The following is a 17,899-nucleotide window of genomic DNA, read 5'->3' as shown; positions in this document are numbered from 1 at the left end:
GGTCCCATTGCCCGATACGATGGGACGGCTGGGTGTGTTTGCCTTGTGTATCTTCGGGAGGCAGTAGAGATCTCCAATGTGGGGAGTACGTGGGATGAGAGCACGGAGGGTGCTCTGAAGGTCAGGATCAAAGGTCTTGATCAGAGTATTGAGTTGACGGGTGTGTTCTTCAGCAGACAAAGGAGGGGCCATCGTCATACTGAACAGAACGGATTCCTGCAAAGAGGTGTACCGACAACTGAACAACGAGGAACATTACAGTTACCCACAGATCTGACCAAAGAACACACCCGTCAACTCAATACTCTGATCAAGACCTTTGATCCGGACTTTCAGAGCACCCTCCGTGCTCTCATCCCACGTACTCCCCGCGTTGGAGATCTCTACTGCCTCCCGAAGATACACAAGGCAAACACACCCGGCCGTCCCATCGTATCGGGCAATGGGACCCTGTGCGAGAACCTCTCCGGCTATGTCGAGGGCATCCTGAAACCCACTGTACAAAGAACCCCCAGCTTTTGTCACAACACTACGGACTTCCTACAGAAACTCAACACACATGGAGCAGTTGAACCAGGAGCACTCCTCGTTACAATGGATGTCTTGGCACTCTACACCAGCATCCCCCTCGATGATGACATTGCTGCAACGGCCTCAGTACCCAACGCCGACAACTGCCAGTTTCCAGATGCAATTTTACAACTCATCTGCTTCATCCTGGACCACAATGTCTTCACCTTCAACAACCAGTTCTTCATCCAGACACACGGAACAGCCATGGGGACAAAATTCGCACCTCAATATGCCAACATCTTCATGCACAGTTTCGAACAAGACTTCTTCACAGCACAGGACCTTCAACCGATGCTATACACTAGATACATCGATGACATTTTCTTCCTTTGGACTCATGGTGAACAATCACTGAAACAACTATATGATGACATCAACAAGTTGCATCCCACCATCAGACTCACCATGGACTACTCTCCGGAATCGGCTGCATTCTTGGACACACGCATCTCCATTCAGGACGGTTACCTCAGCACCTCACTGTACCGCAAGCCCACGGATAACCTCACGATGCTCCACTTCTCCAGCTTCCACCCTAAACACATTAAAGAAGCCATCCCCTACGGACAAGCCCTCCGTATACACAGGATCTGCTCGGATGAGGAGGATTACAACAGACACCTCCAGACGCTGAAAGATACCCTCATAAGAACAGGATATAGCGCTCGACTCATCGATCGACAGTTCCGACGTGCCACAGCGAAAACCGCACCGACCTCCTCAGAAGACAAACACGGGACACGGTGGACAGAGTACCCTTCGTCGTCCAGTACTTCCCCGGAGCGGAGAAGCTACGGCATCTCCTCCGGAGCCTTCAGCATGTCATTGATAAAGACGAACATCTCACCAAGGCCATCCCCACACCCCCACTTCTTGCCTTCAAACAACCGCACAACCTCAAAAAGACCATTGTCCACAGCAAACTACCCAGCCTTCAGGAGAACAGTGACCACAACACCACACAACCCTGCCACAGCAACCTCTGCAAGACGTGCCGGATCATCGACATGGATGCCATCATCTCACGTGAGAACACCATCTACCAGGTACACGGTACCTACTCTTGCAACTCGGCCAACGTTGTCTACCTGATACGCTACAGGAAAGGATGTCTCGAGGCATGGTACATTGGGGAAACCATGCAGACGCTACGAAAGCGGATGAATGAACACCGCTCGACAATCACCAGGCAAGACTGTTCTCTTCCTGTGGGGGAGCACTTCAGCGGTCACGGGTATTCAGCCTCTGATCTTTGGGTAAGCGTTCTGCAAGGCGGCCTTCACGACACACAACAGCGCAGAGTCGCTGAACAGAAACTGATAGCCATGTTCCGTACACTTGAGGACGGCCTAAACCGGGATCTTGGGTTCATGTCACACTATCGGTAACCCCCACAGCTTGCCTCCTGGACTTGCAGAATCTCACTGGCAGTCCTGTCTGGAGACAATACACATTTCTTTAACCTGTGCCTAATGCTCCCTCCACTCACATTGTTTGTATCTTTAAGACTTGATTAGCTGTAAAGATTCGCATTCTAATCAGTATCTAAGACAGAGTTGAGGAGGAACTTCTTCTCCCAGAGGGTGGTGAATCTCTGGAATTCTCTGCCCACTGAGGTGGTGGAGGCTACCTCGCTGAATATGTTTAAAGCGCGGATGGATGGATTCCTGATCGGTAAGGGAATTAAGGGTTATGGGGATCAGGCGGGTAAGTGGTACTGATCCACGTCAGATCAGCCATGATCTTATTGAATGGCGGGGCAGGCTCGAGGGGCTAGATGGCCTACTCCTGCTCCTATTTCTTATGTTCTTATGTATTCTGTAACTTGATTTTGTGTCTCTGTGTGCCTTGCTTGTGAGCAGATATCCATTCCATCTGACGAAGGAGCATGGCTCCGAAAGCTAATGGCATTTGCTACCAAATAAATCTGTTGGACTTTAACCTGGTGTTGTTAAAACTCTTACTGTGTTTACCCCAATCCAACGCCGGCATCTCCACATCATGTATTATACTCATGCATTGGTGGTATGGCAGTGTGTTATATATTTCTCCATACTAAATGCTGAGTTATCAAAAACACTCCTGTGGTCCTATCTTTCGGTTTGTCTTTTTAATTTTGTCCACTAGGTGATGGTGTGTGTCCAAAATAGATCAACTTTTGCTGTCCATGAGGATGAAAATTCGAGCAGTCAATTCAGGCTGTTTTACCTTGCCACTGAAAATTCTCAGAACTGACTATTGTTCAGATGAGCTCAGTTGAATAGCAGAGAGAAACTGCCTCTCAAATTCATCAATGAATTGAATTACACATAAATTATGCATGCAATTTATTGATGCAAACCATTAAGCTGTCATGCAATTAAACTCATTCAAGTTGGGTCCTGTTTCTTTAACATCCAAAAATCTGCTTTACCAAACTTCAAATTAAAGATTTGCACATTACAAAAGAGAACCTATTCATTATAGCAATTTCCTAAGTTTTATGTTTAAACTTCAATAGTTGTTTGTCTATCTACTTTCAATTAATTTGTAAATACAGTTCTTCTGAGATTTAGAAAATTCCCTGCTGTAACCTCTGCAGTCCAGAATCCTTGGGATAAAGCATTTCTGGATTTGGGAATTTTCTGGATTATCTTTTTTAATTTTATTTTAGAATTTAATTTTAGAATTTAATTTTAGAATGCCTAACCAAAAGTGTGTGAACCAGATATAAATGTCTCTGACATAAAGCATGCAAGAACTAGTGCTAAGACATGAAAGTGTGCATTATCAAATTCATTTGAAAACATGGGTGAATGCACAAAACAAAATTAAGTATCGTCAACAGTGCTATAGACAGAGTAGAGATAACAGGCTGACCTCTTGGCTGACCAAAGACAACGAGGGCGATCTTACCAAAGAAATTCGAAGTCCAGGATAGGCATGAAAACAGGAGAGTTTCAGATCCGTTTTTTGGGCGAGTTCAAATCCGTGATGTTAGGCACTCAATGCATGACAAAAGAAGAAAAATGTTTTTTTGTCTGTAGAGGGAGGAGGCAGGGCTTAAGTCATGCTGGCTTAAGAATGCTGGCTGAGAGCAGCAGAGGGTGCCATTGCGCATGTGCAGGTCTGTAGCAGCAGAGACATGTCACTTAGCCTCTGCTGCTCTCAGCCAGCCTCCATGGCCTGCACAAAGCACCTTCCCCAGCTACCGCAGGGACTCGATTGTCCCTCTCCCCACCAATCCCTAGTGCAGAGTGCGAAGTGGGTCCCCCCTCCCTCCTTACCCCTAGGAGGGGTAAGTTGCCCTTTAAGATTGTTAAAAGTAGAGCTGTGCATAAAAAGCAAAAACTAATTGGAACTGTCAAAAGGAACTATCTGAGAGCTATGTCACAAGATATGGTAACGTTATCTGCGAGGGTGTCCCAACTTGAAACACTGGTTCGTGGTGATGTATAGTTTTGTTTTTGGAATGGTGTGAGGAGTCAACATGTAATCCCAATGTGAATAACCAGTCCAGTCATCATGCAACAATTATTAAGGACTATTTATTCAATTAAATAAAGGACAAATACACGAACAGGACTACAATACTGTAAGACAATTAAGTATACAAATTACTAAACAAAGCTTATGTAAAAATTACCCCTTGTTCCAAAATATATTTGCAATCTCTGAGGCTCCTTAAGACTTCCACCTTCTCAAACAACATCCAAATTAAATAGATCTACAAGTCTAATCCAATTTACAGTTACCACACAACACAGCTGAGGATCAAGTCTGGGAAAACGTATTTTCCTAGTCCAGCAAAGATATTTAAACTGCCGTTACAAAGGTTTCTGAACTGACTTGGCTCTAAGACTTAGATGCAGGCTTAGCCTCCTGACTGTGAATTGTGAACTGGCTTCTTGACTGCTAGATGTAAACTGGCCTCTGGGCTGCTAGATGTAAACTAGTGTGCCTGCTTCTTAAAAGCAAAATACTGCAGATGCTGGAATCTAAAACACAAACAGAAAATGCTGGAAAATCTCAGCAGGTCTAATAACATCTGTGGGGAGAGAATAGAGCCAACGTTTCGAGTCCAGATGACCCTTCGCCAGAACTGGACCCAGGTTTTCCAGCATTTTCTGTTTTTGTGCCTGCTTCTTAGGGTGCCTGCAATAATACAATTTTTCCTCTTTGATTCTTCATTCTGTATATTTGTCTGTCTGCGTCTCTCAAATTCCTGGGCTCTAGAAATTAGCATGTGTATGCATCCAATGATCTCTGAGTCATCCAGGTAAGCTGTTTCCTACTCATACGGCAATTTACACCTGGTTTTGTCTAGATGCCAGCTAATCTCATTGTTGAGAAAATCACATCCGCTGAATGCTTTTTCAATGTTGGCTACTGCTGCGGTTACTAGACAGATCCGCTTTTTAAAAATAAAATGATTTAATTTGAAAGACATTTCATTTCTCAACCCTTTTCTTATTAGTTCTATCTTATTAGACATTACAAAAGTCACATGCATTCATCAACATTGAAGATATCCCAGTTAATTCACATCCACTGTTCCCAAAAGTCTCTTTTATACTCGTTATAAAGCATCCACAATGATGTTTTCTCTCTCGGCCACATGAAAGATTTTTAAGTTAAATGGTTGCAATAGCAAACTCCATCAGAATAACTGGGTGTTCCAATCTCAAACCTTCTCCAAAAATTTCAAACGATCGTGGTCATATATATAATTTTCTCTGCTGGCAACATAAATCTTGAATGTTGCAATGCCAGTACCAGGCTTAACGTCTCTTTTTCAATGGTCAAATACTACTGCTGACAACAACTTAATTTCCTTGAGAAATATCCCACTGGCTTCTCAAGGCCAAGTTTGTCTTGTTACAATAACACCGCTCCTGCACCAATGTTGCTAGCATCCACCGCCATTTTAAACTGTGTTGTAACTGGGTACTGCTAACACTGGGTTTGTCGTCAACACAGTTTTTAAATGGTTGAATGCTGTTTGACAGTCCTCCATCCAGTTAAAGTGTTTGTTTTTCTTTAAGAGCACTGTGAGTGATACGACTGCACTACTAAAGTTTGGCACAAACATGAGGTGAAATCCGCTCATGTCCAGAAATCTTAAAATTTCTTTTCGGGTTGTGGGTTCCGGGAAGTCCCAAATGGCCCGTATTTTTGCATCTCATGGTGCCATTTGACTACGTCCCACTATGTGTCCCAGATATGAAATTTGGTAATAAGCAAATTCGCTTTTTGCTAGATTCATCACAAGATTGGCTTCTTGGGGCGGTACGGTGATACAGTGGTTAACACTGCTGCCTCGCACTGCCAGGGACCCAGCTTCAATTCCCGGCTTTGGTCACTGTCTGTATGGAGTTTGCACATTCTCCCCAGGTCTGCATGTGTTTCCTCCGGGTGCTCCGGTTTCCTCCCACAGTCTGAAAGATGTGCTGATTAGGTGGATTGGCCATGCTAAATTCTCCCTCAGTGTACTCGAACAGGGTCCAGAATGTGGCAACTAGGGGATTTTCACAGTAACTTCATTTGTGTTAATGTAAGCCTACTTGTGGCTAATAAATAAACTTTTCTAAGCAATCAGTTTCTTTAGGTGGTGCAGATGCTTTTCTCAACTCTGGCTGAACACCATTAAGTCATCAATCTAAACTGCACAGTGACACAATCCTCAAATCACTTTGTTCATGAGCTTCTGAAAAGTTGCGGGATGCTGTAAATCTCAAACGGCATAACTTTGAATTGATAAAGTCCTTCTGGCATCACAAAAGTGGAAATCTTCTTTGTCTTCTCAGTCAAAGGTGCTTGCCAAAAGCCCTTTAGCAAGTTTATTTTGGTGATGAATTTCAACCATCCAATGCTTTTAATACAGTCCTCCAAATGTGGAATAGGAAACAAATCCCCCTTGGCTACGGCACTCACCCACCTGTAGTTCACACGCAATCTCTGGGTTCTATTTGGTTTAGGCACCATGACAATAACTAGAACTCAATTCAATAATGTCATTCTGGAGCATTTTTAAAAATCCAATTCAATCAAATCAAGTCCAATTCAGAGTCTCAACAAGTGAGACATTCCCAATCCAAGCTGACAAGACAGGGCTCTCATCTCCTGTCTTGGGCTTGATCTACATGATCCAAGCTGATTGGAGTAGGCATTGCACCTCCTCCAAGGCTTGATCTCATTTGCATCTTAGCCAAAAGGCCGAGATGCCGCTTTTAAAAATTGTTTCAAATGAAGCTAAAATGTAACCTAATGACTTCAACCAAGTACAGCATGTCGATACTACACTTGATCTTAGCCAAAAGGCTGAGAAGCGTCATTCTGGAGCATTTTTTTTTCTGGAGCATATACTCAATTTCCTTTTATATCTGCAATAACCTATCTGGACTTAACCTATATTGATGTTTGATTGGAACAGTGCCACCCACACCTACATCATGCTTGGCTAACCCCGTTCTACCATTCCCATCCATTGACTCTATCTACACTTCCCACTGTCTCGGGAAAGCTGCCAGCAATATCAAGGACCCCAAACACCCTAGACATACTCTCTTCCATCTTCTTCCATCAGGAAAAAGATACAAGAGTCTGAAAACACATACCAATAGACTCAAGAACAGCTTCTTCCCCGCTGTCATCAGACTTATGAATGGTCCTATCATATATTAAGCTGATGTTTCTCTTCACCCTACCATGCCTCCAACCACCCAGGAGTTTCAATAGTCTCCGGTCACCCAGCATTGTCATGGTGCCTGTTCTCCGCTGGTTCAGACCAGCAGTGATTCTTGCCGGCGAGGGAAGATTCCAGAGGCCAGAAGATGCCGTGCAGAACACAGTAAAGGGATTGAAAAATATTCAATCCATGCAAATATCACCATCAAAACACAGCTGGGAGGATTGCTTGTGGGACCAAACCAGTTCGCACCTGGTGTGAACCGGATTTCTGGCCCCTCAAACAATCTTACTGGCTCACCACCGACCAACCGACACGGTGAGCAGTAAAATCACGACCAAAATCTTTAAACACATCCGCCACCTGCTAGCCCCTGAACAAGCTGTGCACACATTTCTTTCCCTAGTGTCAACCCTTTCTACACGGCACGGTAGCACAGTGGTTAGCACTGCTGCTTCACAGCTCCAGGGTCCCGGGTTCGATTCCCGGCTCGGGTCACTGTCTGTGTGGAGTTTGCACATTCTCCTCGAGTCTGCGTGGGTTTCCTCCGGGTGCTCCGGTTTCCTCCCACAGTCCAAAGATGTGCGGGTTAGGTTGATTGGCCAGGTTAAAAATTGCCCCTTAGAGTCCTGGGATGTGTAGGTTAGAGGGATTAGCGGGTAAATATGAGGGGGTAGGGCCTGGGTGGGATTGTGGTCGGTGCAGACTCGATGGGCCGAATGGCCTCCTTCTGCACTGTAGGGTTTCTATGATTCTATGATTCTTGGTGTACCAATATGACTGGCTTCTCTTGTTCTCCAGTGTCTAAGTTCACTTTTTTCTGTTTAAGGTTAATAACCCCAACTATCCGACCATTTAATCTCTAGCATAATGATTTTGTGTGGCCCATTTTATTACAGTGAAAGCATCTAACCCTTTACATAACTCTCAGCCTCTAAAACACTGGTTTATTTTTTCGTGAAATCACCTTCAAGTTTCCGACCACTCCCTCTCTTGCTGACCTGTCCTCTCTCTCACCTTCCCAGTCTCTAGCTTTCTCTGATTTAAAAGTGAGTCTAAAGAAAGGTTTTGGGGTCTATGAACCAACTCATAGTCGTCCGCAAGCTCCGTGGCTTGTCTGGAAGTTTTAACTTTCTGTTCCTCAACATGAGTTCTAATCATTCTAGGCAAAGAATCTTTAAATTCCCCCAACAAAATTATCTTCTATTTTTATTGCCTATCAAAATGAGTTTATTTAACCCTTTCGAATTCCATGAAAGTCTGTCCAGCCTGTTTTCTTACAGCTCGAAACTTTAGTCTGTGAGCCTCCCGTACCAGCTCTTAAGCTCTCTTCATTTTCTCATAATCCCTCTGACAGGGACGCACAGAATTCACTAGCCTTATCTACATGTTTAATCTGTACGAGTCGGGTCCAAATGTCTTGTGGCCATTTCATTTGTTTAGCTATTTTCTCAAAAGCACAAAAAAATGTCTCGGTATCCCTTTCGTCAAATTTTGGGAGAGCTTGTACATATCTGAACATCTCCCACTAGTTTCCCACCTAGAACCACCTTACTCCACAGTCTGCTCTAACCTTTCTGTTTCTGCTGCCTGTTTGTGAAGTTGGAAGTCTTTCTCTCTCTTTGTCCCTTTCTTCCCTTATGGCTTCTTACATTTCCCTTTTAAACTTCTTTCTTTCCTTTCATTCCTGTTGGAAAGCTTTCTCCTTTTCTCTTTCCTCCCTTTCCCTCTTTTTCCTGCATCTCTAACTTCTTAATATCTATGTCTCTTTGTAATTGAAGCCTAGCTAATTCAAGTTCCTCACTTCTCAAACGAATGGGTCTGGCTAACCCCTCTCGTATATTAAAATACGTTGCTATGTTTTCAATGATCTCAGCCTCCTTAGCCCCTGGAGCTGATTGCTTCCAATGTATCTGCCAATTCCATCAATTTAGTTTTAGGCACACTTTTCAAACTTGCTACAGTTATATTGTCTACTTCCAGGTAAGATCGAGCTAGATCAAGAACCATTATTTCTGACAGCTTTCTTCCTTTAAATAACACGTTCTCACTTAGTTCCACGTGGTCCTCACTCTCATTATGTTTAAAAAGTCAAAATTCCCCAAGGAATTAAGCTTTTTTTTAGGATCCTGGACTCAAGCCCCAAATTTTCTGTCACAAACCACGCTGATGTTATCTGAGAGAGTGTCCCAACTTGAAACATCATTCATTGTGTGAATAGTTCTGTTTTTGGAATGGTGTGAGGACCCACGTGAAACCCCAGTGAAAATAACCAGTCCAGTCATCCTTTAACAATTATTAAAAACTATTTTTTTTATTAAATTAAAGCCAAATACACAAGAACAAGACTACAACACTCTAAGACAATTAAGTATATGAATTATGAAACACACACCCTGTTTATGTGGAAATTATCCCTTGTTCCAAAATATATCTATGATCCCTGAACTCCTTAAGACTTCCCCCTTCCCAACCAACATCCAAATTAAATAAATCTAAAAGTCAAATTCAGCTTATAGTTGCCATACATTACAACTGAAGATCAAGTTTGGGAAAATATCTTTTCCTGGTCCAGTGAAAAAATTTAAACTGCCTTTACGAAGTTTTGGCTGTGAATTGTGGACTGACCTCTAGCTACTAAATGTAAACTGGCCTGCGGCTTCTTAGGTGCCTACAATTATATAATTTTTCCTCTTTGATTCTTCATTCTGTGTATTTGTCTGTCTGCATCTCTCAAATTCCTGGACTCTAGAAATGAGCATGTGTATGCCTCCACTGATCTCTGTGTCATCTAGGTAAGCTGTTCCCTACTAATAGGGCAATTTACACCTGGTTGTGGCTAGATGCCTGCTAATCTTGTTACTGGAAAATCACATCCTTCAAATGCTTTTTGAAAGCTGGCTACTGCTATTGCTAGACAGAGTTCTACCTGTTGTGGGACAGGTAACATCCTAGCATGCCTTGTTAAATTCTTGTTACTGATGTTACCAGACAGATCCATGACAGCTATCCAAAGGTGCTGCCAAGAGAGCTGTCAAAGGGAGCTGTCAAGCTGTCAAAGCATTAAAAATCCCTTTAAATGTTTTTAAATGAAAATGAATGTAATGCGAAGCAAATCAGTACTTATTATTTCACTCTGTCTGTTGACATAAGCCTGAGGGCAATCATTGCAGGATTAATGCTACATGATTGATTTCACAACCTTTCCTTATTACAGTGGGGTGCCTGCCAATTCACATTTTATTGATAGCTCTAAATCATTGTAAACTCTTTGAAATGAGACCACAGATTCCAATGCTTGTTTTTTTAAAGAGATTAAAGTAAGTTAAATGTTGTGAATGGGTTTTTATTAATGGTAGTGATTTTTTTTTAAACGATGAATTAATCAATAGACATTTAAGAACTTTATTTAATCTCAGTATGGACCCTCAGGTCTATATATGGTGGATACAGAATGAGCTGGCATGGTAGGTGTAAGGGCAAAGATTGATGGGTGAGGGGCATAGATTAGCATGAGTTGGCACTAAATTGGCATTGGGCTATAAGGAGGTTTGGGGTGGGTGGAAGGGCATAGGGCAAAGAGGTATTGGGGGATTGTTGGAGTTGCTTAGATTGGCAGTGAAAATATGAGGGGGTGGGTGCAGAGGCAGTGGTTGGCCTAGGGATTATAAAGGGAGAATTGTGTTCCAGTATCACTCATCCACATGCCATCTTGATAAGCTGGAACCTTTTACACCCAATTTCTAGCTATCAACTTTGGAATCAAAGGGTCTGAAAACAGTATTGTGAAACCAGTCCCTTAATTAGTTTGAGAAATGCAGCCAATAACCACAGGAAGGAGCTTGCCTTTTGTTGACTTCCCAAAGATATGTTCAGAAAGGTCATTTGCATTTTAATAAGTTCATCAAGTCTTGTCTAGATGTGGAGGTTAACTCAGGGTCTTTATAGTTCCGTGTGCATTGGACTCCATTTGAACTGCATTTTGTTTAGTGTCCATTTTAGGTCTATACTTCGTCATTTCATATTTAGCTCATATATTCGTATGGCGTGAGCATAACAATAGTTCAGCAATACACTCTTTTACAAATATTCTTTAAGACTTATGAATCCCAATGCATTCGTGTTGTACATCAGTTATTCCTGCACTCTGGACACATCAGTCAGTGATGTGTGACGGGAGTGCCCTGATGCTTGCGTGATGGAGGGCAGAGAGTAGGGAAATGCCCCGATGCTTGTAAAGTTGGGAGTGGTCACCCCAATGTTTGTGGGGGTCCTTTGTGTCCGTGGGAGGGGGATTTTATTTTATAGTGCTGATCGGGGTGCCCTTTAAAGATGGAGCCCCAATATTTGTGGAGCCTTGCTGGCTTTATTAAACTGTGCCCAGCCAGAGTGACAAGGCAAAGCATGCTCCCATGCAGATTCTCTGCACACTGGTGCCAGAAAATCTGGAGTGAACACTCAGCTTTGCATCTAGAGATACACGCCAGTTTTCAGTCTGAACCTGACACTCTGCCAGATTTTGGGAAATTTCCACCCTGTGATTTGCAGGGCCTTCTGTAATGAACCCTAGCTAACTAGTATTGTGACAGCTGGAGAGGTAACAGTTTATTAAATTTGGTTATTATCAGCATCTCCTTGTCTCACAAGATAAATTTAAGTTTGCAAAAGAGGAAGTTAACCACTTATTCCTTTTGAAGAAACCACAGCTGTCAATGAGGCTTAGAATCTTCGTAAACATTGTGGTTAGGATCAATAGAGGTACTTGAGGGAAATTCAAGCGTGAAGGGAAATGAAAATAAGAACAGCTGACTGGGCATGAGTAGAAATCCATTAAGGTGTCAATGCAGGACTATTTTAAAGCACTGCATGCCGAAATTGACAGAGATCAAGGGTTTCCAATGGCCTAGAGAGGGTTTCAAATGTTTCAGCTTGCTAGGAAGCCTCAGAGACACTGAATCTAAGTTGAGTGAATACATTGGGGCTGAGTACACAGCTGTGCAGAATGGAACCCTCCCCCTCCCCACCAACACCACCAGGTGAAACTGACATCTCCTCTATGCTAGAGCACTTCAAAGTGGTCTGCTCACACCTGCAGCTTCTGACAGGAGAAAGATAAATCTCTGCACAATGGAGTACTGCAGTGATTTAAAAGCCTGACAGTTGACTAGGGGGCATGGAGATTAAAGTGACCTGGCCACTTCAACATTTTCACAGCTGACAAGCAGGAATGCAGATATTGATCACAGAGCTGCCTGAAATTATCCTGCCAGGGTGATCTTCAGGTCTAACAGGACTAGAAGGGGTAGTCCTGCCACGAGTTCCCATCCCAAGTGACAGTGGCAAGGTCAACCCCTTGCCTCCAGCCTGAGCCCACTCAACCTCCAGGAACCTTGAGTGTCCCTTCCTCTGGAGCCAGGCAGCAGCAGAGGGGCAAATGGCCTCAGGGACCAAGGCACCAGGCCAGGGTGTCAGTGCCAGGGTGAGTACACCATTGTGATTGCCATGGCTCATAGTGTGAATGGGGCACCTGAGTTGGGATCTGATGGGGGAGAAGGCCTGAATGGGGTTTCTGAGGAGGAGAGGAGGCCTGTGGGGTTCTGAGGGTGGAGAGCGGGCCTGAGTAGGGGGTCTGAGGATGGAGGGGGCCATGTAGAGGGTCTGAGAAGAAGGGGGCCATGGAGGGTCTGAGGGGTCCTGATAATGGAGGATCTGAGGAGGAAAGAGGCCTGTGTTGGGTGGTCTGAGAAGGGAGAGGGGCTGAGGGAGGGGTCAGGTTGGGTCATCCTGTTGTGGGATGGGTAACCCATGATTTGAGTGGTGGGGGGAAGATGCCCCTCATTTCCAAGGGATTGGTGGGTCCTTCACACCGTGTCCCGACTTAGCAACACCAAAGCCCAACAGGTGCCGTTCTCACTGGGAGCAAGGGTGCATGGTGAGACAGATGAATGAACAGTCAAATCCATTAATTGTATCACAATTAGCAGGTGTGCATAATTATGGGGTTGCCACCTGCTATGGGCGGGAATCCAATTGAGGCTGGCGGGTGGGTCAGATGAATCCCAATTGCTCTGACGCCTGTCGGGAATCCTGAATTTTGGCCGGGCCCCATTCTGCAGGGCATCAGAATTCCTGCGGGCTGTCTCATGAGGCTGGAGAACTCAGCCTAAAGACCCTTCAAATTCTAATCAGGAATCACCATATAACGTTCCAACAAAGTGGTCATTAAAAAGAAAATACAGTAGAATTCTTATCTGTAGTTACCTTAGAATGCATGTCTTCTTACCTGCCCTGCCTCCTTGTTTGGCTAATTTTACATAGTCTGAGTCTGAGTCCTTAATCCATAATCTACGGCTCGCAAAGGTGGCCTCCTTGTGAGGCTCTGCAAGTTTACTCAAGCCTGGGATCTGTGAAGTTGGAGGAAGCTGTACTTGACTCTTGTCTGTTTTGGTTGGTTTCTGGGGAATGTGGTAAAACCAATCTGCAAAAAGTAAAGAATGTTAGAACATTGTAGCACAGTGTTGTCAGAATTCTTTTCCAGTTGGCTCCAAATTTGAAATAAATTGAAAATCATCTTCTCAAAATGTTATCGTAAAAATTGTTCCGCTTTGGTGATGTTTTGCAACAAATAATCTTACTATTCTGTCAGCTGTGGCTCAGTTGGTAGCAAACTCACCTCTTGAGTCAGAAAGCTGTCAGTTCAAGCCACACTCCAGATTGAGCACAAAATCTAGGTTGGGAATTTGACAGGATGGGTGGGGAAAGGATGTTTCCACTTGTAGGACAGTCTAAACTAGGGGACACAGTTTTAAAAAAGGGGTCTCCCATTTAAGATGGAAGTGAGAACATTTTTTTTCTCTCAGAGGGAATCTTTGGAACTCCACCCCCGAGTGGCAGAGCAGGATATTGAATATTTTTATGGCAGAGGTCGATAGATTCTTAACTAACAAGGTAATCTAATCAGTTCAGCCATGATCTTACTGAATGGCAGCTTCAGCACAAGGGACCAAACTGCCTACTCCGGCTCCTAAATTACATGTTCATATGACACTCCAGTGCAGTACTGAACGAGTGCTGCACCATTAGTCTTTCAGATGAGATAGATGCAAACAATCCCATGGCAGTATTAAGAAGAACAACAGGGAGTTCTCCCTGGTATACTGGCCAATGGTTATCTCTGAACCGTCATCACTTAAACATATTTTCTGATCATTATCATCATTATTGTTTTGGTATCTTGTGGTGCACAAATTGGTTGCCAGATTACCTACATCATAACAGTGACTTTATTGGCTGTAAAGCTCTTTAGAATAAGTTGACCATCAATTGTATAGATGGAAGCTTTTCTTTCCCTTTTCATAATTACCTTAAAATCCATTGTGGAAAATTGTTCATTTTACCTGGTATCACTGGAAGCTTCATTAAAGACAAGAATTCAAATCTCAGTAAGATGACTTTTGATTAATTATTTTCCTGCTTATTATAAAGCTGCAATAAGCTCACTCAATTGGATTCTGGAATTTTATTCTTATAATCCTGAAAATATGCAATATAAAAGCCAAATAACAAGATAAATACATTTTTCTTTAAATCCTGGCCACATTAGCTATTAAATTTTCTTCAAAAACTTTAAAAAACAAAGCTATTGAATAATTAAATATATCTTTTAGATATATCTTTTAGATGGACAGAAGAGGGGAATGATTTAATATCTGAAAAGGCGGTGTACAAAGCTTAGGGCGTGATTTTCCCATTTGTTTCCCACTGGCGTTAGCAGTGCCTGTCAGGTAGGATGTAAAAGCATGCACTGCACAAATGACTCTGGCCAGCCCAGCTTCACAAAGATCCGGTGCACTTTTAAAACATAACGTCAGAAAAGAGGGAGCGAAACCTCCAGTCTGGTGTGTAATTGATCCAACCTGTCAATCGGAATAAGAATGTTTATAAACATTGAAGTTGGGAAGAAAACCAAGTATTTGAGATACATTCAACTGTGAAGGGAAAGAAAAACAAACAAAGCTCCTGCCTGGTATGTTACTGATCCAATCTGTCAATCAAAAGCTAGTTAAAGGCACTGGTGCACAAAATTGAATGAACACAAAGCTTTTTGAGACACTTGAACTTTCCAGGAAGGTTCAGAGACCTACAAAAAAGGCAGTGTTTACAGAATGGGGCTGAATGAGCAGGTCTGATGGAAGGAGGAGCTTCTTGAGGCTTATTGAATTGCATCAGCAAGGAACAGTCTGATTTGCTCTGGAGATGTCAACCAGAGCAGTAGGCTGCACCTACTGTTCATTCAGGCAACAAAAAGGAATCCCCCAGTGAAGCAGATATCTCCTGTCAGTTAGAGACTTCAAAGGGGTCTTTTCACACCCGGATCTTCTGAGAAAGAGAAAGTGCAATCCCTTCTGCAGAATGGAGTGCTGCTGAGACTTTGAAGGCTTCCAGGTGTCCAAGGGGCATGGATATTAAAATGACCAGGCCACTTCAAAGATTTCACAGTATACAGACAAGAATGAAGATTTTGAACTGAAAGCTGCCTGAGATCTCCATTCTAAAAGTGATCTTCACCTTTACCAGGGATGGAAGAGGCAGTCCCGCCATGAGACCCCCATCCCAGAAGAGAGTCCCAAGATCAACCCCTTCTCCCCAAGTCTGAACCACCCAAATCCCAGGTCCCTTGGGAGACTCTCCCTCTGCAGCCTGGCAGGACCACAGGAGCACATGGGCACAGCATCTATCTCTTTTCTCCACCCCCGCCCCCCCCCCCCCCCTCGGAGTCCAAGGCGCTAGGTCACATTTGTCAGGACCTGTATCAAATCCTGTCCGCTGGATTTCAAGCTGGGGGGGGTAGCAGCATATGAGGAGGCCGGAGCATCCAGACTCAAACTCGTAATATCAGGCAAATTACATTTTTTAGCATATCAATTAGATTCCTGCCTGTTCTAGGCAGGAACTTGATTGGGCCAGCCAGTAAAATGGCAATGAGTTTAATGCCCAACGCGATCCAATTTTAGCCCTGACGCCCAATTCAATGGGCCAGTGGCAATCCCCCCCTCCGGCTAGCGGGAGCAAAGAATCGCCCTCCCTACACTTAACTTTCAATTGCCCAAAATTGTAGGACACTGCTGTGTAAATAAATTATATTATAATGAGGCAGATTATCTGCAAACCCACCATCATAATACAAACAAGCATTAACATTTCTAACAGGTATTGGACTTGATTTTTGCCAACCATTCACAGTCAATGAAGCAAATCAGTATACTCAGACAAACTTCAAAGCTGTCCTTACAATTCCAATAATAAACTGCATTTCCTCCAAATTCTGGCTAAAACATCATAATTTGAAGTAAGCATATTAACAAAATCTCTCATGCCAGTTGAACACAATTACTCCTTTACACATTTTCCTCACTATAGGAATATTTTCTCTTTGCATGCCATTGAAAGAACATATAGCGATAAAAATAATGCCACAGAACACTTTATTAGAGTTTTCACAATATGGATTATGATAACACTAATATCCAATAATCTAGCAATTTACAGTCAGATCTCACTGATCCACACGTGGAAAGATGCATGAGCTTATAAATCAATCAGTGCTTCATATTTTGACTAAAAACTCAATGTAAAAAGAACCTTAATCTCAAGAACCTTTGCTTACCAACATACATTGACTTTCAGTCCAACAATGCTTCAATTTTAAAATTCTCATCCTTCAGTTCAAATCCCTCCACAATCTCACCCTCCCTTTCTCTATAATCACTATGTTAAATATGCTATACAAATGCAAGTTGTTATTGAACTTGAATACTACCTCTCTACAAGTGAATGCCTTAAGTGAAGGAAGGAAAGCATAGAATGAGAAAAGAGCAGGTGGTCAGTTAATCCATTCACAGATCATGTAAAGAGGTCTGTAGCCAACCCAGTTAATTTCTTTAAGTAGACAACCAACTACAAGTGAAATTTCTAAGGCAAAACTCTTGTGAAAAATGTTGTTACCTTGAAATTAAACAAACGAAACTCCAAGAGGTTAATTCAACTTAAATGTAATAGTGCACCCTACTGTGCAGCTCAGTTGCTTCTAGGCATTAATTATCATGAACTGTACATTATTCTTTCTACTGAGGTTAATATTTAGATTTTCTGTCCTGTTTACATTTGTTTAACTAACTGTTGATATAGTTTTTTTTTATTCCTTCACGGGATGTATGGGCATGGCTGGTTAGGCCAGCATTCATCTAATTGCCCTTGAGAAGGTGGTGGTGAGCCACCTTCTTGACCTGCTGCAGTCCATACGGTGGAGGTACACCTGTTAGCAAGGGAGTTTCAGGATTTTGATTCAGTGACAGTAAAGGAATGTCGATATAGTTCCAAGTCATGACGATATGTGGCTCGAAGGGGAACTTTTGCAGGTGATGGTGTTCCCATGCATCTGCTACCCTGTTCTTCTAAATGGTCGAGGTCACAGGTTTGGAAAGTGTTGAAGAAGGAGGAAAGAAGGTGTTGAAGAAGGAGGCCTGGTGAAATGCTGCACCTATACCATACACACTGCTGCCACTGTGCATGGGTGGTGGAGGGGGTGAATGCTGAAGGAGGTAAATTGAGTGCCAATCAAGTGCATTGTTTTGTCCTGGACAGTGTTGAGCTTCTTCA

General features: G+C 43.1%; 1 protein-coding gene and 1 non-coding gene across 2 annotated transcripts in view; both read right to left on the bottom strand.

The window, feature by feature from the left end:
• Positions 1-17,899, bottom strand: part of LOC144481086 (uncharacterized protein C7orf57 homolog) — a 97,005-nt gene that overhangs the window by 69,587 nt on the left and 9,519 nt on the right. The window contains exon 2 of the mRNA XM_078200725.1: positions 13,524-13,718. Coding sequence (XP_078056851.1) covers positions 13,524-13,718 — 195 coding nt within the window. The remainder of the gene's footprint in view (positions 1-13,523; positions 13,719-17,899) is intronic.
• Positions 6,687-6,885, bottom strand: LOC144481514 (U2 spliceosomal RNA). The gene has a single exon (XR_013495745.1). It is a non-coding gene; the product is annotated as a U2 spliceosomal RNA (small nuclear RNA).

Source organism: Mustelus asterias, chromosome 2, assembly GCF_964213995.1.
Source record: "Mustelus asterias chromosome 2, sMusAst1.hap1.1, whole genome shotgun sequence".
Lineage (NCBI taxonomy): Eukaryota > Metazoa > Chordata > Chondrichthyes > Carcharhiniformes > Triakidae > Mustelus > Mustelus asterias.
Note: the sequence above shows the minus strand (reverse complement) of the source record. Positions and strands in the feature narration are given on the sequence as shown.